The sequence below is a fragment of the Podarcis raffonei genome, chromosome 12, assembly GCF_027172205.1.
Source record: "Podarcis raffonei isolate rPodRaf1 chromosome 12, rPodRaf1.pri, whole genome shotgun sequence".
In the NCBI taxonomy this organism is placed as follows: domain Eukaryota; kingdom Metazoa; phylum Chordata; class Lepidosauria; order Squamata; family Lacertidae; genus Podarcis; species Podarcis raffonei.
The window spans coordinates 49,653,619-49,678,857 of record NC_070613.1 but is presented as its reverse complement, the minus strand read 5'-3'; the positions used below and the strand labels follow the sequence as shown (position 1 = coordinate 49,678,857).

General features: G+C 43.8%; 1 protein-coding gene across 6 annotated transcripts in view; it reads left to right on the top strand.

Annotated features, from left to right (window-relative positions):
• Window positions 1-25,239, top strand: part of MYRIP (myosin VIIA and Rab interacting protein) — a 149,357-nt gene that overhangs the window by 82,281 nt on the left and 41,837 nt on the right. For all 6 annotated transcript variants that reach the window (XM_053409639.1, XM_053409640.1, XM_053409635.1 and 3 more), the window contains exons 4-7: window positions 17,545-17,681; window positions 21,525-21,608; window positions 22,388-22,485; window positions 23,642-23,722. In XM_053409639.1, the coding sequence (XP_053265614.1) occupies window positions 17,545-17,681; window positions 21,525-21,608; window positions 22,388-22,485; window positions 23,642-23,722 (400 nt within the window). The remainder of the gene's footprint in view (window positions 1-17,544; window positions 17,682-21,524; window positions 21,609-22,387; window positions 22,486-23,641; window positions 23,723-25,239) is intronic.

Below are 25,239 nucleotides of genomic sequence, written 5' to 3'. Positions count from 1 at the left end.
CAAAGTATGACAAGGTTTTATAGCCGGGGGAATGTTTATTTCCACAATATGTACAAGTGCTTACCTAAGGATTATGTAATGTCTGAATATTTATTCTGCTGGAGGATAAGATCCATTACTGTCCACTTGATGGATTAATTTATATGAAATGTTGATAATCTTATGGATCTCTCCCAAGGCTGGGAGTGAGCTTTTGCTTTTGACTACTGGCTTTTTGCAATGATAAGCTCTAGTTAAGCACTTTGCAGCTGGTTTTCTCAACTGCTCATGTATAGAGCTTGAATGAATAATAACGGAGCATAGAATCAATGGTGTGCTGACAAAACATTAGCTATCAGATTTGAATGTAATGCTTCCATTTTTCCTAGTGTAGGGAAGTAAAAGCAGAGGATAGCAACTTTTAACTTTCTTGGCTACAGAACCTCTTTATTTCTGATTTTCTTCCATTCCCTTTCATGGAACTCATACTCTAGTTTGTATAGTTTCTTTTCTGCTTGTCTTGTGATTTGTTTATGGTAAGCCATTTTGGCAAATATGGAACTGCCAAATACAGTTTTGGTTATATTATATTGCCAACCACAGCGTTTGGGATGTTTAGGTTTTGAAATTCCCTCTCCCATGTTAGAGATTTTTTTTGAAAAGAATGGTATGTAATGTAGTGTTACCTAAATTATTATATTATGGGGGGGGGGCCAAAGGCTTGTAAAACCTGTTGTCTGCTTCAAAAGAAGAAAAATCAAGCACTGTTCTTACATGATCTGTTCTTCAGTCTTGCATCCAAAGTATGGAGTAGGGGGCTAAGATGTGGAAGCAAATGACCACACAAAGGCTGCCATGATGTTAAGTGGTCACGACTTTTATTGGTTACAGCTTACAGAGTGTGGCATGGCATATGGCAGGTACCCAGTCATTAGGCAGCCTAGTGGTCAATGCCACCATCCCAGTCTTGAATGCTGGGATACCATGCACAGAAGTTGCATGAATCACAGGCCCACCCAAGTGCAAGTCAACTCCACAGGCCTATTGTGCAAGAAGAAGAAGAAGAGTTTGGATTTGATATCCCGCTTTATCACTACCCTAGGGAGTCTCAAAGCGGCTAACATTCTCCTTTCCCTTCCTCCCCCACAACAAACACTCTGTGAGGTGAGTGGGGCTGAGAGACTTCAGAGAATTGTGACTGGCCCAAGGTCACCCAGCAGCTGCTTGTGGAGGAGCGGAGACGCGAACCCAGTTCCCCAGATCACGAATCTATCGCTCTTAACCACTACACCACACTGGCTCTCCAACCTGGGAGTGTGGTGGCTGTGTGCTAGTCTTATGGGCTGGTGCTAAGGCTCTGAGGAAATGCTGCCAAGTCCTCTTAAGGGAACCCTGCAGTGGGGAGCTGGGAGGGGTCAGGCCTCCTATCTATGGCCTAGAAAGGGACGCGGGTGGTGCTGTGGTCTAAACCATTGAGCCACTTGGGCTTGCCGATCAGAAGGTTGGTGGTTCAAATCCCTGCAATGGAGTGAGCTCCTGTTGCTCTGTCCTAGCTCCTGCCAATCTAGCCATTCGGAAGCATGCCAGTGCAAGTATATATATAGGTACTTCTGTGACGGGAAGGTAAATGGCGTTTCCGTGTGCTCTGGCTTCTGTCCCGGTGTTCCGTTGTGCCAGAAGCGGTTTAGTCATGCTGGCCACATGACCTGGAAAGATGTCTGTGAACGAACGCTGGCTCCCTCAGCCTGAAAGTGAGATGAGCACCACAACCCCACAGTTGCCTTTGACTGGACTTAACCATCCCAGGGTCCTTTGCCTTTACCTTTACCTATGGCCTAGAAGCAGATCATAAGGAGAAAGTCTGATCCCAGGCCCTGTCTCCAAGAACCATTAGCAGAGCTGCATGTTTCTTAGATGGGGCCTAGGTCACAGCATGGCAAAGAGGCCCCACAGGTAGTAAGTAAGCTGCCAGCCTTATACCAGGCTTATGATATTTACTCCCTGCCTTTGTCCCTCTCTCACCCACCCACCCAATGCGGCTGATTAAAATAGCACGTTTGGTAAGCAGCTACCCAGGGCCTGTAAATCGAATTCCTGGTGTCTATTTTCACAACACTTACCCCTAGAACATTGAAAGCAATAATAAAGACTGAAAGAGATTCTCAGAATATGCAGAGTAGCTCATCTTCTATCACAGAAGTCACAAAAACATGGCGTGCTCACAGGTGCACAGCATGCACTCACATAATGGGATGCAGTTCAATACCCACAACAGTTTCTTGAGTTTGCAAATGTGCTTGCAGGCCCCAAAAGGTTGCCAACCCCTTCCATACTAAATAGCCACAGCCAGACCAGACATCAAAGAGAAGAGATTGCAGATTGGAGACCATGGCGTGTGGGGAGATGCCAAGCCCACTGCCTCTTTCGTCAGGGAAATTCACCTCTGGAATGAAGTAGGACTTCATTTGCAAGTGACATTCTATATTCCTTCCATGCTGCTTTGTAATCTGTCACATATGTAATAGTTTCCCCTTTCAGCAAAGGCAAAGTAACTCCTTAAGAATATAAGTATCCATAAAGTATAGGAAAATGCAAGAAGCTGACATGGAGCAGAAATATTTGCCCAGGAGCACATCACAAATATCAGAAGCCCCTTCACATAAACTTTAAGCTGGACAGATGTTGAAAAATGGAAACTTGGAGGTGACGAAATCCACTAAATACGTTTGTAAATTGAACACAGTCTTCTTGTTTTATTGTCAACTCTAAACTCCACATTTACAGATTTTTGGAAGACTAGTACTGAAGTAAACCTATGTATATTAGTTTTGGTACTAGTCGTTCTGCTTATTGTACTGTGCATGAGACAAGGACACTTCAAAAGAGAGAATGTTGCTACTTATTAGGAATGCGTATTGATCACAGGTTTGGGATCAAAATCTAATCTGTTGCTTCACAAAGCAGCCGGCCCTGATCCAAGGCACTTCATAGTCTGCCCAATTTGGTCCAGTTCAGGCCATACCTGCTTTGTTCCTAACCCCCCACCCCTGCTAATTCAGTATTGAGAAACTTTAAAAGGCAATAACTAATTTCCTTTTGACAAAAATACAGTGGTACCTCTGGATACGCACACCTCTGGTTGCGTATCCTTCGGGTTACACACACACGGCAAACCCGGAAGTATTTTTCCGGGTTTCGCCGCATGCGCAGAAGCACTCTACTGCACCGCACGCATGTGCAGAACAGGCGCCTCCGGTTGTGGATTCCTTGGGATCCGACCAGAGCTCCAGAACAGATCCCGTGCGCAACCAGAGGTACCACTGTAGATGAAATTTGTAGGCATTATAACTACACAATTGTTGCTACAGCCTGCCAGATTACAGGCAAATAGGTATAGGGGTTTTTGTGATGGGTGCCTTTAAAGTTTGATTTTCTTTTTCTTTTTTAAAGGAAACATTCATAACCTTTCATTTTGGGGCAGAATTTGATAAAGTTCATAGGGAAGGTGTTCCCTGCTGAGAGCATTGACCCTGCTCAATTTCAGAGTTGCAGTGGTTATGGAAAATTGGTTTGAAAATTTCAGACATGAGAGAGTACTCCTTAATAAGAAACCTACCAAATTGCACACAAATAGAATCAGGGGCTTTTATACTAGGCAGCCTTAAAGTTGAATTTTAGGACAGGGGGGAGGAACTAAAAGAAATTAAACTAGCCTCCTGCCTTCAAACAAGACTTCAACAGCTAATCAGGTTCACTTGCGTATGTGGAATTGGGGTGCTTGTGCTTCCTCATCCTTTGCCTCAGGCAACAAATGACTTGAGCCAGCCCTGAGGAAAGCAGTTTGTGTTCTTGTCACAAAAGAAAGCCAGAAGTTTGGAATACAATCCGTAGTATTTCCCCCACCCCCTGTAAGTGTCTCTTTGTAGAACACACAGAAAAACACTGCACCCTCTCTGAGGGCCTTTTTGCAAGCCCACACATCCCATCATAAAAATGAACACTTAGGTGCTCTAATATAAAACCTCCCCACCTTACATTAAGCAAGACTTCCTCTGTGAATGTTGCTTTCTGTGCTTGCATTCTTTACTGCGTTTGAGCTTCAAGTTATCCCAGGCTTAGATGTGAATATTGCAGTTCTGTTTATAAAATCTGAGATTTAAGCTAAAAGCTTCAAGCTGGTCACACAACCTAGCCTTCATTGGCCACGTGAAGGTATTTTTGATCACATTAGCCAAAAGCATTTTTAAAAAATAAAAATGCAGCCTTAGCAGTAAGAGGACAAACAACAATCTGTGCAGCATCTGTGTGTTTCTGAAAAATAAAAAAAGGATAAAATCCTAGCTAGGGAACAAGCAGGTGTTGCCCAACAGCTCTTTATCTTTTCATAAAAGCAGCAGTCATTAAAAAAAAAAATCAGCCACGCTCCCAGTGTTTTGGCTAGAAGAGTCTAGCTTTTGTACAAAGGGAAAGGATTGCATGAGTAATGTACAATGTTGTACTTGTGAACAGCTGGTGGTAGAGTAAGGATTTATTGTTTGCCCTACCACTGTTTCAGCTGAATTCAATTTAGCTGAATTAATCGGAATGAATACTAAGTATACTTAATGCAGATTATCACTATATTATATCAAACAGTTCAGCTCTCCTTGTATAGTCAGCTATTTAGAATGCTTGCCTTCATGGCTAACCAAAATATACAAAATCCTTGGATGCGAGTTGTTTACAAGCCTAAACAGATAACATCTCAAATAGATGTATCGCCCAGACCAAGAGGATTCCAGTGTGGTTAACAAGGAGAACCAAGAAACCTATTATTTATTAAAGCTGTACCCCCACCCTTCCTCTTCAAGAGCTCCAGTGTGAAAATGCTGATCTTCTAACATAAATGTGTGGCTCTCCCTTAAGATTAGCTTCCTTATCTGAGGCTTCAAAAGGCATTTAGACCAATTCACGGAGGACAACGCTATCATTGGCTTCTTGCTATGATGTCTGTGTATTACCACCAATGTTGGGAGCAGTACGCTTCTGTATATATCAGTTGCTGGGGCAACCCAGTCAGATGAATAACAAATTATTATTATTATTATCATCACTATTATCACAAGTGGGGAAAGTGCTGTAGCACTCAAACTCTTGCTTGCAGGCTTCCCTTATATGCATGCTGGTCACTGTGGATGCTTGACTAGATAGCCCTTTGGGCTGACCCAAGAGGGCTTTTCCTAATGTTTTTTAATTTCTTACGTTAGATTTAAGTGGAGATTAAATATTGGCATAATAATTTACTCTGTTGCTTAATTTCACAGAATTGAACATTAGGGATGTGTTTCCTGCCCCCGGTCCCACTTTGGGGCCTTTAACAACAGCATGACACACCAAAACGTAGCAGATGAAGCAGGGAAATGACAAGCATATAACAGAAGTATATGATACATGGGGCTGGTACCCCTGCTTGCTTTGCTCACCAACCCCCCTACCGCCACCGACCTTGCTCAAAGCCCCCTTTCCCTTACTCTTTGTACAAGCCCCTTGCACCTCCCCAGCTCACCTGTGCTGCTGCCCCTCCCCCTCCCTCAAGTTATCTCACTGGTGCAAGCTCAACATGCCCCCTTCGCCCCATGATCATGCTACTCTCAACCTCCCCACCACCACCAGCCCAGTTTGCTTACCCAGTTCTCTTCCCAGTTGTTCAGATGCACAACAACGGTCTGAGGTTTGATCATGGCTGATCTGAAATATCTATTTTGCCCGTTCTTCTACTGACCCCTGAGCATTAGGGGACCCCTGAGCATTAGGTCCAGTTGCGAACGACTCTGGGGTTGCGGCGCTCATCTCGCTTTACTGTCCGATGGAGCCGGCATACAGCTTCCGGGTCATGTGGCCAGCATGACTAAGCCGCTTCTGGCGAACCAGAGCAGCACACGGAAACGCCGTTTACCTTCCCACCAGATTGGTACCTATTTATCTACTTGCACTTTGATGCGCTTCCAAACTGCTAAGTTGGCAGGAGCAGGGACCGAGCAACGGGAGCTCACCCCGTCGCGGGGATTCAAACCGCCGACCTTCTGATCGGCAAGCCCTAGGCTCTGATTTGACCCACAGCGCCACCCACGTCCTTCCTACTGACCTTTAGGACCTGCTTAATTTAGGGGAGAGTGTTCTTGACTGAGTATTTGGCCAAGTTTATATGTATGATAATTGTAAGAGCTTTGTGGTGTGAAATATCTGAAGCGGGCACTTCTCTTTTTTTTGCAAGAATGCAGTGCCATCATTAGGCAAAGCAGCTCGTAATGTGATGAGCTTATTATGTGTGGACTATTTGTTTAAATTTCCTTTCTGATGTTTTAACTTTGCCCTTTATTGTTTTATTGATTGATGATGGGTTGATATTGTATTTGGCGCTGTTCTTCAGCATTTGGCGCTGTTCTTCAGCAGCACACATGTACCTTAAATAAAGTCAGCACCTCTCAAAAACTGATGGCAGTAGGAAAGATTTGAGAGTCAGGAAGAGAGTAAAGGGCATGACAAGATGCCACCACACTTTTTTGTAAGCCGGTTGCTTCTTCTGCATTTTGCTGTGACCGTGTGAGGTCTCAGTGGACCTCACCCATAATTAAAACATAAAGGGATTTAACAGGTGGTGCAAGGGGAATTAGTTCTCTGAGCCAAAAAAAAGGTTTCAGCCAAACAGGGCTTTGGAATACTTGGTTTCATGAAGACTCGTATGGAAGTTTTTGTTGGTTTTACTTGGTGACCAGCCTGGAAATTATGTGAAACATGCTAGATTTGACTGCCAGACCTATGCATTGAAACTGAATTATTGTCCATTTCCCATAAAAGTGTGTGTTGAGGGACAAATTAAATTATTATCCAGGGAGGGTGCTGTCCACATTGCCCCCCTAAGTACTGCTTATCCCCTGTTGCTCTCACTATAGTGATCTCTGAAAACAGCTGCTGGGAAGAACCTGGCTTGGTTGGTTTGCTTCTTCTTTGGGAGAGGAGAAGTGTGAATAGGGGAACAGTCTAGTACCCATCTCCTCCTCAGCCATGCCACACTTTAAATGCTCTCCCTTTATAGCAGGGATGGGGAACACTCATATCACTTGATGTCACAGTCCACTCAGGCAACCTATTTTCCTTTTTCTGTGCGGTTTGAAATCAAACCACATGAGCAAAGACACAGGGCCTGCAATCCTTGCTTTCGGCAGGCAGCTGCATCCTTCCATTACATCAGGTGCAGGAAAGATGGGCGTGGCTTGGCCAAAATGGCCTCCCGGGCCCAATGCCTGCATTCTGACACATGCCGAATGTCAAGTTTGCCCAAAATTTTCAAGGAAAAATAGTGTCATGGTCCGGTTTATAAGCGGTCAAAGTCCTGGCAGAGGATGTCGGGACCAGGGGCAAGACGGCGGGGTGGGAGCAGGAACGGGAGTCCGGAAGCTAAGGGTCTGAGGGTCAGGAAGCAAGGAGTGAAGAAGCCAAATGCAGCAAGGCAGGAAGTGTGTTGCTGTGGCAAAGAGCCAAAGGGAAATGCTGACCTTATATCCCTTCCCGGCTCTTGCCACCAGGTGCTGTGAGTTACCAATCGGCCTCACCTGTGCCTTGCCGCTTCAGAACAAACTTAGGAAAGCCCCAGTCCTGCGAAGCCCTACCGGTCACAGGGCTTGGCTCTTGCATGCACTCCTGACAAACAAGACTCCGAATTAATGCTGTGCCGGGTAGCTGATGGACACTTGTTTGCTTTACAATGTGGTCAGAAGAGCCAGGGAGTGAATTGCAAGTGGCAACGGAATAGGCTTTGTTTTTCCAAGTTCTCCAGTTTTTCAGATAAGTGCCTATGGGCATCCAAAACTCACTGGCATTTGTGCTCAGATTTCTAACCCCTTTTGGCTAGGTAAACTTGGATTAAAAATCTCATTTGTATAATGTGTAGATTCTGTTTTTAGAGCGGGGAGTGGTTTCTTCTAATCTCCTAAACTGGCCTCTACCTTTTGGTAGGCTGCTGGACAGCTGGCAAAATTAACATTTCTAGCATCTGGTTCCTGGCTGAACATGCTGTATGAACACAGCAGCACTGCTGGAAAAAGATGTGCATTTAAATGCATCACTTTTCCAATTAGTGGCTCATAGGAGGGAAAATAAATAAAGAAGCAAAAGTAACTGTTCCCAGGTGGTTTCAAATCATATTCCGCTTGCAAACTGCATAAAACATTGAAGGCATTACTTTGCTGTGTTTCCTGGGAGCAAAACCAGAATTACTCTGGCTGCACAGAATGCTTAGATGTTTATTTGCATATAAAATGCATACCATAAAAAGTATAGCAGAATATATAGGCCACATGCAGTAGGAACTCTCCTCACTCCATTTAAACTACCGTTAGCATTCCCTGGAGAAAGTATGAGGAGACCCATGTTGCTTCTTTAACCAGTCAAGCAAGGCTAGAAGTGGCTTCTGGTGTGTTAAGCAAGTCACATTTCTGCAGCTGTGGCCAGCTCAGATGATAGTATATTATCATATTATACTATGTTATAGTATATTATATAGTACATATATAGTATAAAGTATACTTTCCCATATCCTGGGAATCTTGCCCCAACAAGGCACCTTAGAGGTACCCAAATTCTCTTAAGAACTGCAGTGTAACTGAGGGCTGAGACTTGCATTTGTAGAGCTAGTTGTTTATCTGATACCTCCTCTGTCCACACGTATGCAGTATGCTGCCTTGAACAGTTTGCACATCTCCAAATATCCACAGCTTCTCCGAGTGGGAGGATGAAATATGACGTACGTGCTTTCTATAAGCAGACTTCACATCTCTATTTTTTGCAAAGGCTAGACTTCCAGAGTGAAGGATTAACCATTTAGAGATAAAAGTTGAATGTGAGCAGATGAAGTATAAGAAATTCAGGGGGGAGGGGTAATAATGTGGTTTGTTAAAAGAGCTTCAAATGAATTTCGATTGCGTTTTTTGTTAATAGCGGTGAGTGCTTTCTTCCTCTCTGTAGCTGGGGTTTTCCAGCTGTTTGTTTGCAACGTGTTCTTGAAGTGAGGAGCAGATCTCGGATCAGGTTGTTGACTTTTTGCTGTTCGTATTGTAAATAGAAAGCTGTGCACATTTTTAATAATCAGGATTACAGAATTAATTTGCATGGTTCATCCTGTGCTATTTGTTTTTTCAAATAGAGATGACCTTGTATCTCTTTTGCAAATATTTTTTATGCTTCAGCAACTGCAGATTTTTGTTCTGCTATTTTTCGAGAATCCTTGGACAGATGTGAAGCTTGCAGAAACAGAAACCTCCTCTTAGGTAATTTTAAATAACTAATTTATGATTTGCTAATTTATACTAATTTATACATTGCTTTGTTTGATATCTGCTAGGTATCATAGAATGTTAGGATTGTCTGTTAAACTGGAATTTTCTGAATGGCATGCAAGTCATTCCAGTTTGACAAAGCAGGTTAGAAACACACAGTAACCACATTTCATAACCTTATATTAGGTTTTGTGTACAGGTTATATTAGGACAAGTGGTATTTATCAATAATCTGCTTTGAAATGCAGCAGTGCATGCCATTATTTAATGAAATATTTAATACTATACAACACAATTCATGTGCTATTGTACTGTCATTTTAACAGAAAATTGTTGTCATTTAAAATGTCTCCTGAAACAGATCAATTCAAAAGTTATTATACAGAAAGTCTGTTGTGTTTCAGCTGCAGATTTCATATGCTGATACACTCATCAAAGGAACAGCTGCAGAAGTTTTACATTATCTTGCTATTATGATTCCAATATTTTTATTTGGAATGTAAATGAACACAAATGGCCAGAAATGCACTGTTTTGATACTTTAACTGTCTATAACTGGTTCTGAGATTGCTATGAGAACATGCTGCATTACTCACATCTCAAGAAACATTAAATGTGTCCCCAAGGTCTCATACATAGCCACTGACTCTTTGAACATAACACATGTCCTGCCTACCTGTTGAGCCAACTGTAAAATTTCCCGACTCTAATAGAGATTCCTTTCCTGCCTCATTTGCAATTTAGTAATTAACAGAACACCTACAAGGGCCATGAACAAAACTAGCTTCCTGCATGGCTGGTCCCAAACTTGCAAATCACAATTCTCGTTCCTGGTTGGCCAACAGTTGCAAAGCAAAACTCTGTTTCCAAAAGTTTCCCTTTAAAAAAGAGAGAGAGAGAGAGAATGTCAGTGTCATAAATCCCCCATTCTAGGGAAACAACATGGTTTATGACAACATAAGAGTATGCTAAATCTTAGATAGTTGCTAAACTAAGTTTTAGAGCTAGTGAGTTATGAAACTTCCAAATAATGCATAGAATATGCATGAATAGATGTTAGAACATTTATCTTTCGGTTTCTTTTCTAAATAATAATAATGTTTTGCAAACAGGAATGTATTATGTAGATCCTTAGACACTGGGGTTTGCCTGGGGTAAGCCTTCTGGGAGCTACCACTGAAAAAGTTCACATCTGTCAGAGGAGACACACAGAGAAGAACCTCTGATAACAAACTCAGGCTCAAGCTGGAGAGGCAGTCCCTGAGGTGCTGGGTTCCTGAGCTGCATAAGGCTTTATAGATCCAAACCAGCAATGTGAGTTGAGCCTGGAAACCAATCAGTAGTCAGTGGAGCCAGGCCAGAACTGGTGTGACACAGTCAGGCCTTTCCCAAAGAGTGGCGGCGGCCTGACACAGTGCCTCCCTCGGCCCTCCCCACTGTGCCGCGCCATGTTTTGACAGTGCCAGCACCCCACTTGGCCACCGCAGAGGCTCACAGGTTCCTGCCAAACCCGGCAATTCAAATGAGCCAATCCACGGCAGCCTGGGTGTGTAGCTTGGGGAACGGACCCAAAGGAAGCACGCTTCACTCAGGTCTGCCCACCGGCTATTTATCCCAGCCGACACTGCTGAGTGTCACCTACGCTGCCGCCTCCCTTCATTAATAGTTGCTTATTGCTTTAACTGTTTCTTTTTCATCCCGGAGGTCTTTTACTGTGGTCTTTTGATGGTTGTCGTATTCAGGGCTGGGAAGGAATTTTCCTTGCGTTGCACGTTTCGCCTTCCCCATAGTCACTTTGGCGGTTTAGGCCTTGGGCAGAATCCTGTATTCTTTCATCCATTCAAGTGGGGGGGGGTTTGAAGTGGAGACTCCCCCCCCTTTTTTCCTGCGGTGGCAATAACAGGGTCCCCCGTTAGAGGGGTCTGGAGGGAAGTCTCTGTCCAAAGAACCAGCTGCTTAGGTCTAGTGGGCCATAGAGCTTTCCTCAGCATTTGGGGGGCCACCTACGTAAACCTGTGTTTTGCGATGGACCCACCTCCCAAATAGACTCTGTCGTGCCTCGGACACCCAGGAGGGGGCTGAGGGGGATACATGCTCAATGCCTTTGGCTTCCTACATCTGAAATCAACACAAGTCGTGGTCAATTTAAATCTCAGGCAATTGTCGTGTCCATTTGTTTTACCCCTTCCAGATCAGGCGTACCAGGGCGGGGGGGTCTGCGGCTGGGCATGCGACTGGCGTTACACGGTCAGACCTTCTGGTCCCAGTCAGCAGCCTGGCCACTGACTTCTGCACTGGCTGCAATTTCTGAACCATCTTCAAAGACAGCCCCACATATCATGCATTGCAGTCATCTAACTTATATAACATATAACTTAGGGACGCGGGTGGCGCTGTGGGTAAAAGCCTCAGCGCCTAGGGCTTGCCGAACGAAAGGTCGGCGGTTCGAATCCCCACGGCGGGGTGCGCTCCCGTTGCTTGGTCCCAGCGCCTGCCAACCTAGCAGTTCGAAAGCACCCCCAGGTGCAAGTAGATAAATAGGGACTGCTTACTGGCGGGAAGGTAAACGGCGTTTCCGCGTGCTGCGCTGGCTTGCCAGATGCAGCTTTGTCACGCTGGCCACGTGACCCGGAAGTGTCTCCGGACAGCGCTGGCCCCTGGCCTCTTAAGTGAGATGGGCGCACAACCCCAGAGTCTGTCAAGACTGGCCCGTACGGGCAGGGGTACCTTTACCTTTACCTTTAACTTAGAGGCTACCATAGGATAGACAACAGAAGCTGGATTATCCCTGTCTGGATAGTATCACTGCTGGGCCACCAGCTGAAGCTGATATAAGGCACTCTGCCTTATATCTCCAGTGAGAGCAGTGGAGCCAGATGTGTATCTGCTCCTTTAGGGTGTGTGCAATCCCATCAAGAACAGGTTAAACCCCACTTATCCAGTCTAGGGAACTACTCACTAATAGTGCCTCAGTCTTATCTGCGTTGAGCTTGACTGTATTTGTTTATCCTTTTACTACTGTATGATTGCCAACAAATACGCCCCTGGGTTTAATTGCTCTAAATGAGTGTTATTGAGCAAGATCAGAAATAATTCCATGTGCCTAGAACTCAAGTGCTAGCCAGAAGAAGGACAGACCCTAGGTGAGATTCAAAAGACAGTTCATAAAAAGGTGTGTGTGTGTGTGTGTGTGTGTGTGTGTGTGTGTGTGTGATAGACCTGTTCCTAGGTTTTTACTCTTCTGTGTAATCCCTGTTTTGGAAGTGGAATAGCCATAGATGTCTAGTGGTAGCAAACTCAGGGCTTACCCACAACTTACCTTTTGCCCCACTCTTTCCAGGCACAGGTCCGCACTTTAAAACACTGTGTCCAAAGACCTCCCCCCACCTTCCTTTTTGCTCCAGAGCTTTCCCTGCAGAAACCCGCTCTCTAAAGTTGAATCGGAGCAAACTGCTATCTGGGTTTTCTGTGGAGCTCTAATTCAGCATTTTAGAGTGGGGGGGGGGGGTTGGGGGGGAGCTCTGCAGCAAAAAGAAAAGGGGGCACTCAGACACAGAGCTTTAAAAAGCTGGCCATGCCTGGAAAGTGTGGAGGAAAGGTAAGTGTGGCTAAGCCCTCCCTGCAATAAATCCCAGAGCTGTTTTAGTTACATTTCACAACACTCTGTGTAAAAGTCAGTAGTCAAAATTCTTCAGGTGAGTTGGTTTTAAGTCATACATATAATTGTAGCAATTGGGGGAGCTGCATATTTTTAGTTTAAAGTGTTTGTGCTAACTAACTAAACAAATATGTGGAAACAGAGATCTGCTAATATTTAATAGTTATTGTGGACAGGTAACCTGAAAGCAGTGTTCTCCTTTATTTATTCATGTCTAGTTAATTTGGGGCTGGTGGGGGCGGGTCAAGCATGCAGAACATATGCCAGCTTGATGTTCCAAATAATCTGTCAACTTCCAGTTTTTAAATATAGCTGTTTTTCTGGTGTATACTTGCTACAAAGATGTGCTACAAAGATCCCTTAATCAACTGCCCTGCGCAGCAAAACAGAACATATGAGATAGGGCCGGTATATATTGTCTGCTCACTAAAGCACCATGATAGAGGGGTGTCTCGTTTGGGGGGGGGGTATGTCTCCTGACCGTGTGACATCAAGCATTGAAATGGGAATGGAAGAAAAGTCATTGGGGGTGTACCCCAAGAGCATTGGGGACCATGGATTAAGTCAAGATGGCATGATACGAATGATTATTGAGGAGCATTCTGAAAGAGTAGCTGGCAACATCAGTGAAGAGAGGTTTTCACAGGGTTTTATAAGCAAGACGAGGAAAAACTGAACTTGGGAGACTGAAAACCATATATATTTAATTTTCCATTTGAAACCCATTTATTCATTTTGTCTAGAAAGCTGTTCCTTCACAGGTGAGAAAACCGTAATGGGCAGATGTGTCTATTTTATGAAACTAATGAAACTGAGGTCTTTTAGCCCCTGGGACAAGACATCTTCCTTCCATCTGGTATCAGCATCTAGTACTGCACCAGCCAGAGTGGAAAGACTGCAGCTACAATACTGGTTTTCTGGCTTTCTCTTGACAGGTTTTTGCAGTGTTTCCAAAATCAGATGAATTATTGGATCATGGCTAGTGAAATGAATAGGGCTGTATCTTTGTCCTAGAACCTGAATATTCTCAGAATAATAAACTTGTCTTTAAAATGATGAGCTGGGGGAATTAAACTTGTTTTATATTTCGCTATATTTACAAATACGCTTCTGATATAGGAGCATTTAAGGTTGATTCCACTCACCCCTGTTCTCCAGGTTTCCTCTGCAGGTACGAGAGCTTAAAGGTTTTAAAAAAGAAACCTGGAATTCTTCAGAGTTTCTAAAGGGTTAGTCCTTGAGTGCTTGCTGCATGCATTCCAAGTGTTTAGCAAGCTTACCTGGTCCAGTCCTTGTTTTCAGTTCTATGATAAATCACTGCCCTCATTTTCTCCCCTGTTTTTGCTTTCTGAGGATGCTTCATTAAAATAGTGTTAGTAAGCCATTTCCCACTCCCAGAGAGATGATGTTGCGGGCTGGGAGCAAGTCCTTCTCACGTGCGCAGGGTGGGATTGCCCCTGTGCCATTGGATGGTCCTCGGCCACGTCATCCTTAGGCCATCCTTGCCCCTGCTTTTCTCCCTGCTCGGCCAGTTTTCCCACCCTCCCTCCCTTAGGTTAGGCTCTTTTATTTCTTGACTTTGCTATGGACCTCGGTTGGTCACCTTGGTTGTCCAAGGGGCCTGGTAGGAATTTTTCCACTTGGCAAATTGGCACCGGCCATTTGGTTTTTTTCTCCTACCTCATAGCAAATCGTCACAACTTTGTAAGGCTAGGTGGTTAGGCATTGGAGTATTAGGTTGAAGGTGAGGGGAGATAGTGGCCATCACCTACCTTTCCTAATTCAAGGGTAGTCCGTTAAAGGAATCCGGGGGCGTGGTCTCCGTCCAAAGCCCCAGACAGGGGGGCTAGGGCCATGGCACCACCCCTAGCGGTGACCCTAGGGGAGTTCCTAGTTGATGTCCATTGGCAGGGCTCCCCTACTGGTGGTTAACCCTTCCAAGACTCCTGCAGATGGGTAGGAGTCAGATATAGTTGTGTGGTTTCCAATGCCTAAGCCAATACCACTCACATTCTGTAACCAATAAAGTTGTGGCCTTTTTCGCCCATTAACCTAAAATACTCTTTCATGTGTCTTTATTCCACTTCACGGGAGGGTTTGGGACCTTGCCACACAATGAGCTGCTAGCATTGTCACTCTTCAGAGTTCCACTCCTTTCTCAGAATCTCTAGATATTACATTATTGATTGGGCGGGTAGATGGGTGCATTAAATCTCTAACACACATGCATGCGTATTTGTACCCTGAGGAATCACAGTCTGACATTTCACACACTACAGATGCTGAGATCTGTTTTTGACTGTTGATAAAGCTTGGTGTAGGACAAGTATGTGATGGTAGATTTTTTTTTAAAAAAATGCACTACTGTGTTGGGATTTTTCAGTGAGTGGAAAATAGTAGAAGATAGCAAAGGGCAAATGAATATAGCAGATGGAACAGAGCACTGAACAATGTCTGATGCAGGCGATGGTGCCTGAGCAGTGGTTTTTGAGGGGTGGGAAAGGTGCTATAAGCATATCATCTATTTTAATCTGTGAAATGTTAGAAGCTTGCAAGGAATGTTGCCAGTATCTTCAGATTCTCATGAATATCTTTGTCTGTGAAGGCTGGTCCACTAGGGCAGTTGGGGCCCAGCGCTTCCAAGGAGAATGTCAAGCAACTATCACACACAAACAAACACACACACACCGCAAATCTCAAAGCCACACATTCTTTCCTGTCCCGCACACATATTTTACACTTCTTGCCTGTAATTGCCATCACTCACTTTTTAAGGAGAATCCAGACAATGTTATTGCCAACACATGTTGCACTCCAGTCTGCCTGTGCCATCCTATGGCCTTTATTAGAGAAGATTCGGGGCCATTATTAAAATGCAACTGTGGCATCCATTGTGGTACTGGCAAAGCGCTAAGAAGTCTTTTCAAGGTTTTCATACCTTAAATTAGTTGTTTCTTCATTGCAGCTTCTGCCTCTTTTACTGCTCAGTTTCAAGTGCATGGCTGACGAGTAGCTTCATCAGCCTGTAGGGACCCAGCCTCATATAACCAGCATGCATGAGTCTAATTCAAGCATGAAGGGGTTAATGCCATAAAGTAAGCTGTTCTGCCAGGCTTAACCTATGTCACTTCCTCTCACCTTGGAAGGAAATGGGCACCAAGTTTGACACCACTTCAATTTTGCACCAGGTCCTGGGCACCACTCAAGATTTAAGGCTTGGCTTGCTACCTACTGTTCTCATTTCAGAATGAAGAGCTTGTGTGGAAGCAACTTTCTTTCTTTCTTTCTTTCTTTCTTTCTTTCTTTCTTTCTTTCTTTCCTTTCTTTTCTTGCCTCTACACTCTCCTTTTGTTCATGGTTTGTAGTAACACTTTTACATTCATCAGTTCATGGTTTGTAGTAACACTTTTACATTGGGTTCGTTCATTGAACCAGTCAGTTTTTCAGTACTTGAATATTGACTGAATCATCACATGACACATAATCCTGATACTCAGTCACAATATTGCTTCTGTGGATTTTTTTTTAAACCACCTGTTAATAGGATTTGACTTTACATAACACAATCTATGGCCTTGGGATTTCAGGCTGCGAACAATTAACATGGCTGTCCTTGTAGCACGGAAACTAGAAGAAAATAGCTATAGCCATTTTCCCCTTTAAAATGAGAGTAACAGTGTTCTTTAAATGAGCGTTTGTATTTCATGGAGAGAATCGGCATACACTGCAATCTAGGTAAGTGAAAGAAAATAATTCTATATATAGATCTGGAGGTAGAGTTTATTCAGTTTTCTACATACATTTAAAGGCTGCATTTGCAGAACACGGTTACTTGTGGTTTCCAAAATGCAGGTCAACATTAAAGGATTCTGAAACAAGCAGACTGTGTCCTTATTTCTCTTTTGATTGGGCCCTTTATTGTAATAGCTTCTAACAGGGATAGCTCCTTCCCTTCCAGATCCTTTCTGTACAGTAGGAATCAGGAGGGACATTTATGACTTAACATAACGCTAAGAGGCTGAAAAGCTTTAGAAGATTCATCACAATCTGTTAGGGAATTCATGCAGAAAAGATACACAGATTTAGACTTCATGGTAGAAATTAATATATCGGACAAATGTCAGATTAAAAACTCACCAGAAGCATAGCAAAGTGAATTTCAAAATAGTTTCTGATCACCAGAGGAAGGGAGGAGGGGCAGAGGAAGATGTGATCAACATACCATGAATCCAGTTGTTTGGTGGGTTCCATTGTTATGAAAAGAATGTTTTCTCAAAACCTCTGCGAAACAGAGAGAAAAGAAGAATTCAAAACACCTGAACAATGACTATAATTATTTGCTTGTGCAAACCTAAAACCATAATGTTATCTGTTGTAAGAGCATCAAAATGTGTTCAGTTTGCAGATTAGACAAATTACAACAAACATCGTGATAGAGAGCTAGGCTAAAACCAGGGGTGGTGATTAGAATTTATATATTTTACTTATTTTTACCCCAGCCCAGCCTTCCTAAACCTATTGAGAAATTGTTTTAAAAGAAACCCCAGCTTGGTTCTAAATTTTCTGAAATCTGTCTTTCTTCTTTTCTTCCAGACTTTTACGAGCTCAGTCGCTGGAATGGTACTACAATAATGTGAAAAGCCGCTTCAAGCGTTTTGGAAGTGCTAAAGTCCTGAAGAATTTATACAGAAAACATCGGCTGGAGACCGGAGCTTGTTCTGATATACTAGGTATAGAGGCAATGTCTTGTGGCACCTTAAAGGCTAACAGATTTATTGTAGCATAAATGTTCATGGGCACAAGTCCACTTTATCACATCTGTGCATACATGGGTATGGAGGGCAGGAATGCAAAGCATAAATCTGTGAGAATTCTGTGTAAAGCTTATGAATATTTATTTTGCTTTTCTTAACAGCAATAACCGGTTGCGTTATCCTCATTTTCTTATGCTAGTTGCTACCTGTAGTGAGATTGTAAACTATTGTCTGCATTCAAGATTAAAGCGAATAGAATAAAAGTTGTTGATTAGGTCTGATTTATAAATTTCAAACTGGTGTTTCCATTTGAAATTCCTCTGCTGGAGAATGACAACTTTCAGGTCAGCAATTGGGGTATTCCGGGAGACTGAAATGTTCTTCCGCTGTTGCAGTTTCTGATGTCAGATTTGTTTCCGTTTACAGGCAACTCTTAATTTGCGCTTGTTTGATGCATGCACAACTGTGCGCGTCGTGTTTGACACCGGAAAAGGGTGGGACGAGGCAGAGTAGGCTTATGCCCATGATCACCCGGAACATAAACCCCACATAAATTGGGTGTGGGTGTGTTGCTTGTACTCATATGTGTAGAGACCAGCCTGCTCGGTCTATGCAGAAGAGCTTTGCTTGCAGGTGAGAGCATGTATCACATTGGAAGATGGGTGGAAACCTGGTATTGCAGCTGACTTTAGAACCTGTAATAGTGTTGCCTGAGTGTATACAGGGACAGATAGATGCATCTAGGCTTGTTGCAGGATCTAGCCCAGGGGTTGGCAACGTTTTTTGAGGCTGGGCTGGTCCACTCCCTGGCAGACCTCTCAGTGGACGGGAGCGTGCGCACCTTTGCGTGTGCTGAAGCTATTTCCGGCGCTCTTCTGGGTCGGAAGAGCACCAGAAATAGCGTGTGCACATGCGCACACCGGAAGTGTGCCGGAAATAGCATATACGCCAGAAATTGGTCCCCGCGGTGAGAAAAAAATTGGCGCTGCGGGGGAAAAGAAGCACAGAATCCCCACGCCGATTCACAGAACGGCTGTGGGCCTGTTCCAGGAAGTCATGGGCTGGATCCGGCCCATGGGCCTTAGGTTGCCGACCTCTGATCTAGCCTCTGTGTTTATCTCTCTCTTATGTGTCCTGTTGCTGGTCATCAGCTGTTTTAAATTAGTGGGCTATCTCTAGGCAAAGGTCGGTTTGCTATGCAAGGCCTGTGGGAGAAAAGTGTTATTATCCAGGAAAATTGAAAATGCATTGGAGTGATTTTAGCTGTGAGCAGTATGGGACATGATATAGTATCCTGTCATCTTTTCTTCTGGATCTGTCTTGTAGTAAGTTATTACTGGCTCTTGATCTGTAATGTCTCATGTATATCAAGGCATGGATCTGTGTCCTAACAAAGCTGGGAGAAATGCAGTTGTATCATAAGACTTGGCAATAAACAATGGGCTTTGTGGTGTGTTCTGGGTGGAAGCTAGAATTGTGCAAAAATGTGTCAGTGGTTTCTGGTCTAAGCAATGCTTATATATGTCCATTGTGTAGCTGCACAGTAGTGTCCAGAAGAATGTGCAGAATGAACTAGTTGGGGTAGAAACTTATAGAAGCCTCCTTGCAATTCCTCAAGGATTTACTGCCCATGGGTGCTGATGATGAAGATGTCATCAGTGTGTTTCAGGAAGGGGAGAGGCATTTGAAAGCAGAGTTAAGGAAGAAGTGTGCATAATGTGAAGCCATGCGGGTGGTACCCATGGCTGTGCCATTGCCCCTAATTGGCACATACAGAAAAATTGCTATCACTTCTTAAGGGTGCCCCTATTTTAGCTTTGTTCTAATCCAATTAAAATCCTTACATCTAATTTTTAACTGGCAATTATTATTATTATTTTGCTTTTTGCAAGTACCATTCTTTATATGTTAGGTCATCTTAGCGAACTTCTGCTGGAACATTTTCCTCCTTTTGTATTAATTCCCATCAGGGAATGTCTTTATGGAGATGGAAAACATTATGTTGGTTAAAAAAAAGCATGGAAAGATCTCTGAGCCGAAGGTGGCAGAAACCTTGCAGTAAGAGGCTACTCATCATCTGTGCTTTCATACTATAGACTGCCAGCATAATGCAGCCCAGAGGTACCCTTGCTTCCAAGCAACTCCAAGCAGCAGAGAACAGATAGAAATCAATCTTCCATCCATCATATTTATTAGTACAATTACAGCAGAAACAAGGACCTCAGTCTATTGTTTGTCTTTACATGAGCTTCCTCTGTAACCTAGGGGAAACCAACAGGGAGCCCTACAGAGGTTGTTGCAGTACAACTCCCATAACCCTTGATCTTCTGATCCCTGATCCAAAACTTATGGGTACCATGTTGGCTACCCCTGATGTAACCCAATTGGCTGCAGGGGGATCTTACAGGGTCCCAGAGCTTATAATAGCCAACATTCACGTCTGAAGCCTTGGCTGTTGGAAATGAGAACGCTAGCATGTCTAGAGCCCCCTTTTGCTGCTTCCAAAGCACATTCCAGAATAAGCCTAAGCTGTCATTGCTGAGGAAGTTCTGGCCTCTGACCGCACTGAACAGCCAAGTATCCTTTGTGTCTGGATAGAGCCCCTTTCAGGAAAGTGATGAACAGAAAAGGGGGACTCAAAGAGAAATAAAGCATGAAAGTTTGAAATGATTTGAGGGGGTGGATGAGTATTCCGCTTTGGTCAGAGTAATTCTGGAACATCTAAATTGTACCAGTCTTCCAGTCTCCCCCACCCCTACCACCACCCCATCACCTCCCCAAAACTTCCTTTCAGTATCCTGCTCACAAATCACTCTGAAAAATCCATGTGGATTTCAATCTCTGTGCCGCAGTACCTGCGCTGTATTCCTCCATGGAACTTGTATATCAATAAACTACGGTTATTTCTCTCTCTTGAGTCTGCTGGCTGCCTAACCACTCCTGATTCAAGCCACTGCCTGCAACAACAGTTTAGGTAGGGAGCTGCAGTTTGGGAAGAAGGGCTTGCAGGGGAAGAGCTACCTTCTCATCCCAGGAACCAAGCCAATGCTGAGAGAGAAGGAGGAAGGAAATGACAAATGAGCCAAGAGCTGCGCAAGGCTGCCTCTTAGCTGCTTAGCATACTCTCCTCCTCTCCCATCAGGCACGATGGCAACGTTGCTACTAATTCTATTATAATGTCCGTGGCAGAAAACTGGCTTATTAACCATGCTGATAAAACATCATTTTACCCCTCAGGGTTTGTGAGAGCTTATATCGGTTTCAAAGAAACAACTCCTCTCTTTTTCCATCACTGGCAACTGATGTTTGTCTCTTTCCACTGTGACTGTGAGAAGTCCTCTTGTTCCATTTGATACAGAAGCAGGATTAATTTTCCTTTTCTTATATGAAATGATGCCCTTTGGAATCCGTGATCTATTTCAAGCCCAAAATGTCACATTCAAAGCAAGTCCTCTGCACTGGCATTCTGCGTGCAATCCCTGCTTATTGTTAACTTCATAGTTCTCTCTCTTACTCCAGCAGCCATTGTCTGAATCCAGGGATTAGCCAGGTGTGATAAATTTTTCTCCTCTGGAAAGAAATATTTTTGAAAAACGAAGCACAATAACTTCTTTTTTAAAAGGATTTATTTTTCAGCCGCATGTCTTTTGTGTTAAGGATATTTCACTTCCCCCCTCCCCCGTTTGCTTGTTTTTGTAATGGTGGTGCATTTAGAAATAACGGCCACATTCTAGAGGGAACCCTTTTCTTATTAAGTTATATATGGCATTAGTGAATGGCAGTGACGGTGACGATGACAATGATGTTCTTTTTGAGTAGAAGCAGGAAGCTTCTGTGAGGGAACGATAGAAAATGAAGGAAGCATTTGTGGCAGTGACTCTACTTTCTACAGACAGACAGAAGGTAATTACGTTCAAAAGTGCATGTGTTTTACTATAACTAAATTGTTGCAAATTGAGTTACTGGATGAAATGACCTGGACCATAGATGGATCTCCTCCATATGATAATAGTGCCTAAAGATGAAAAAACTTAGGGCTCCTCCACGCACCCTGTCTGTTGTGCATTCATCCTGATATGCTTTCAGAATAGTTATACATCTTCACACCAATCATTTGTTCATCCCCCACTTTTCACCCCACACCTTTCCCCGTCACTTTCCTAACTTTATGTATCTTTAAGTATACTTGTTGCTCTAGGGCAGGTGTGGGGAACCTCTGGCCCTCCAGCTGTTGCTGACCTGCAACTCGCATCAGTCCCAGCAAACATGACCAATGGCCAGGAATGATGGGAGTTATAGCTCAACAACAGTCTCCTACTGGGATATTTGTGGTATTCTATCCTCATATCTGTCTGTCATGACTGTAACAGGGGTTTTGCCATATCCAGACATGGGATTGCTCTTGTTATATATCAAATGTAAAGTATTTATTTGCCTTCCTTTGTAGTCAATTGGAGTTATTTGCTCTGCAAGCAAATTCTGCTTCCTACCTGAAACACAGTGCAGTCTTATCTGCACAGACTGATAATTTTTGGAAGGGAAATGGTGAATGGATGTATTTTTCCTAGAAAGAGAGGGGTTCTGGAAAACAGGCATTTCTCGCTGCCACGCCCCCCCCCCCACTTCACTGCTCTCCTCCGTTCCATAAATGCTAAACATGCTTTAATGCATTCTTTGCTTAGGACACAGCATGATGGACACCCTTGCTGTGGCCTTGCGTGTTGCAGAAGAAGCAATAGAAGAAGCTATTTCTAAGGCAGAGATGTACGGAGACAGCTTGGTAAGAATATTGTAATTATATTCATTATTTTGATAATGATATTTCCACCCTCCCCCCCCCAAAAAAAAAGATAGTTTCTGCTTAATTAGCAGGAGCAGTGTAGTCAGAGAAGACTCTGATCTTCACCATCATAGGATATTTTATTGCATTATTTAAAAGCTCTACAGTGTAGTTATATCCTCATTATTGCACCAAGAAGGGGACACAAGTAGTGCTGTGGTCTAAACCACTGAGCCTCTGGGACTTGCCAATTCAAAGGTTGGTGGTTCGAATCCCCATGATGGGGTGAGCTCCTGTTGCTCTGTCCCAGCTTCTGCCAATGTAGCAGTTTGAAAGCACACCAGTGCAAGTAGATAAATAGGTACCACTGCGATGGGAAGGTAAACGGTGTTTCTGTGCACTCTGGTTTCGGTCATGGTGTTCCGTTGTGCCAGAAGTAGTTTAGTCATGCTGGCCACATAACCCAGAAAGCTGTTTGTGGACAAACACTGGCTCCCTCGACCTGAAAAGTGAGATGAGTGACGCACCCCATAGTCACCTTTGACTGGATTTATCCGTCCAGGGGTCCTTTACTTTTACCTTTTATTGTACCAAGAATGATGATAATAACTTACTTTTAAGTCTACCCCCCAACCCACCCCCCAAGTAACAGATTATCATCTACTGACTACTCCCCCAGCCAACACACCTCTTCAAGTGCCATCATAGGCAGCTTGGCTTGGCAAGCCCTAGGCTTGCCAAGCCTTAGGTTTGCCTGAGTTTAGGAGATGGTAAAGGTGCTGGAGACTTTCTGCTGGCAACATTTCCTATTGCTTGTTTGGAGGGTTTGTGACAGGTTTGCCAAGTGATAGCATCATCTTCGATCAAACCAAAGGCTGATCTAGCCTGTCGTCATCTTTCCTGCGACACCTAGCCAGAAACATTTGGGAAGTCCAGAGTATGAAAGTAGTCAGTCCACTCCCTGTAACCTTTCCAGAGGCTATTAAAATTAGTTCTCCTAAGTTCTAACCACGCAGAAATTAATGAAAGGAGCAAAGTAGAAGGGCCATGGTGTTTCTGAGCTTTGTCAACAGCGGTCAGTTTTTTCTTCATTGGCATTCTGTGCATTTTTAGAGTTGCTTTATGCAGTCCTTACCCGTGCATGCCTTTTGTGCAGGACAAACAGAACGAAGCTTGTTACTTACGGGACCATAAGGAGGAGCTGATAGAAGAGCTTGCTACCACCATTGTCCAGAAGGTATGACTCAAGACTTCGCTACTAGGTGATTTGACTACTAGGAATGATAACGTATAGAAACCTTTGAAAAGTTATCGGTATGCTTGTCGAATTTTCTAGCCGTCATGCCAGCATTTTTTTAAATGTAATCCTAGGCATGGAAGGTGGAAGTTTTCATCAGGGCAACAATGCAGGGCGAAGTGAGTTTTGACACTTGCCTCTCCAGCCATGATCCCAACAAAAAAATCACCCCACCTGTCTAAAGTTAGCTTAGGGGGGCTCCCATTGGCCCTAACTCTAGGTTCGTGGCAACTTTCATTAGGATCACAGCTTCAGAAAGAAGGGTTAAGCTACACTCCCCACATGCTGGTGTCCCAGTGAAAATTGCCCCCACCCAACAGGTTGGATTACATTTCTAAAAACCCCTAAAGTGGCTCCTAGCCATGCAATTAATGTAACTCATAATTTGATCCACATTGGCAGAATACTTGGGACAAGTCTGACTGAACATAGGCTGGAGCCTGCTTGAAGACCTACTCTGTGGCAGTGCAGGCAGCAAAAATTTTTTTAAAAAAAAAATCCAACATTTTTCTCTGCCTCGGTTGCATCAGCAAGCAGCCATCCAGCAGAGCTGTTTTGAGTGGTCAGGGATCTTTTATACTCTGGAGGAGAAATTTGACTACTCAACAGCCTTCTTTGAACAATTTGCTCAGCACTTTGCTGACAAAATCACTCGGATCCGTTCTGACTTGGATGCAATACTTGACACTGGTCAAGTGGATGTAACTTTGGCCCCTGCTTGTCCAGTGATAATGGATGGGTCCCCCCCCCCCAATTTGCACAGCCCAAGGGTGTGGACCAGATCCCTGGAAATATGAGAGCTACCAAAGGCATGCTAGATCTTTGTCCTTCCTGGCTCATTAAAAAGGCCAGTGGGGGACTGGCTGAGTGGGTTAAGGGGTGGTCCATGCCTCCTTACAGCAAGGTAAGGTTCCAGCAAGCCATGTGGTGGTTCTAGGGGTTGCTTTCCCTGTCCTAAGCCTGACTACTTAAAACTGCAGTAGTCAGAATAAATAGAATTCTGTAGCAACTCCATAGCTGTCTCTCCTCTAATGGAAATCCCCTTTACATAGTAAACTACAGTGTAAAGAATAGCTTTTGCTCAGAACTTTACACGACTCAGAAGGAGGGGGTACGTTGTGTTATTTGTTGGGCAAACAAGGGTTTTCCCCACCTCACCCCATTAGTCTGCCCAATGGTTTGGTGGTGGTGCTTGTGGGTTGTTTTTTTGCACAAGTTGGTGTATCCTTTTGATTACTTTCACCCCCGTGTTCTGATAGTAAAAAAACTATTTCCCTCTCTTGTCGTTTACACTGGGGACAACCAGTTTATTTCATACTGTAGGATCCCTCTGTTTGCTAGAATGTATTATTAGTTCAGAGTGTATTTTGCTGTGTTTCCCTAACCTCTTCATGGGCTGTTTGGTTCTATATATGAAATCAGTGCTGCATTGCAGTAAGGGCTTATAGCTGTGTAGA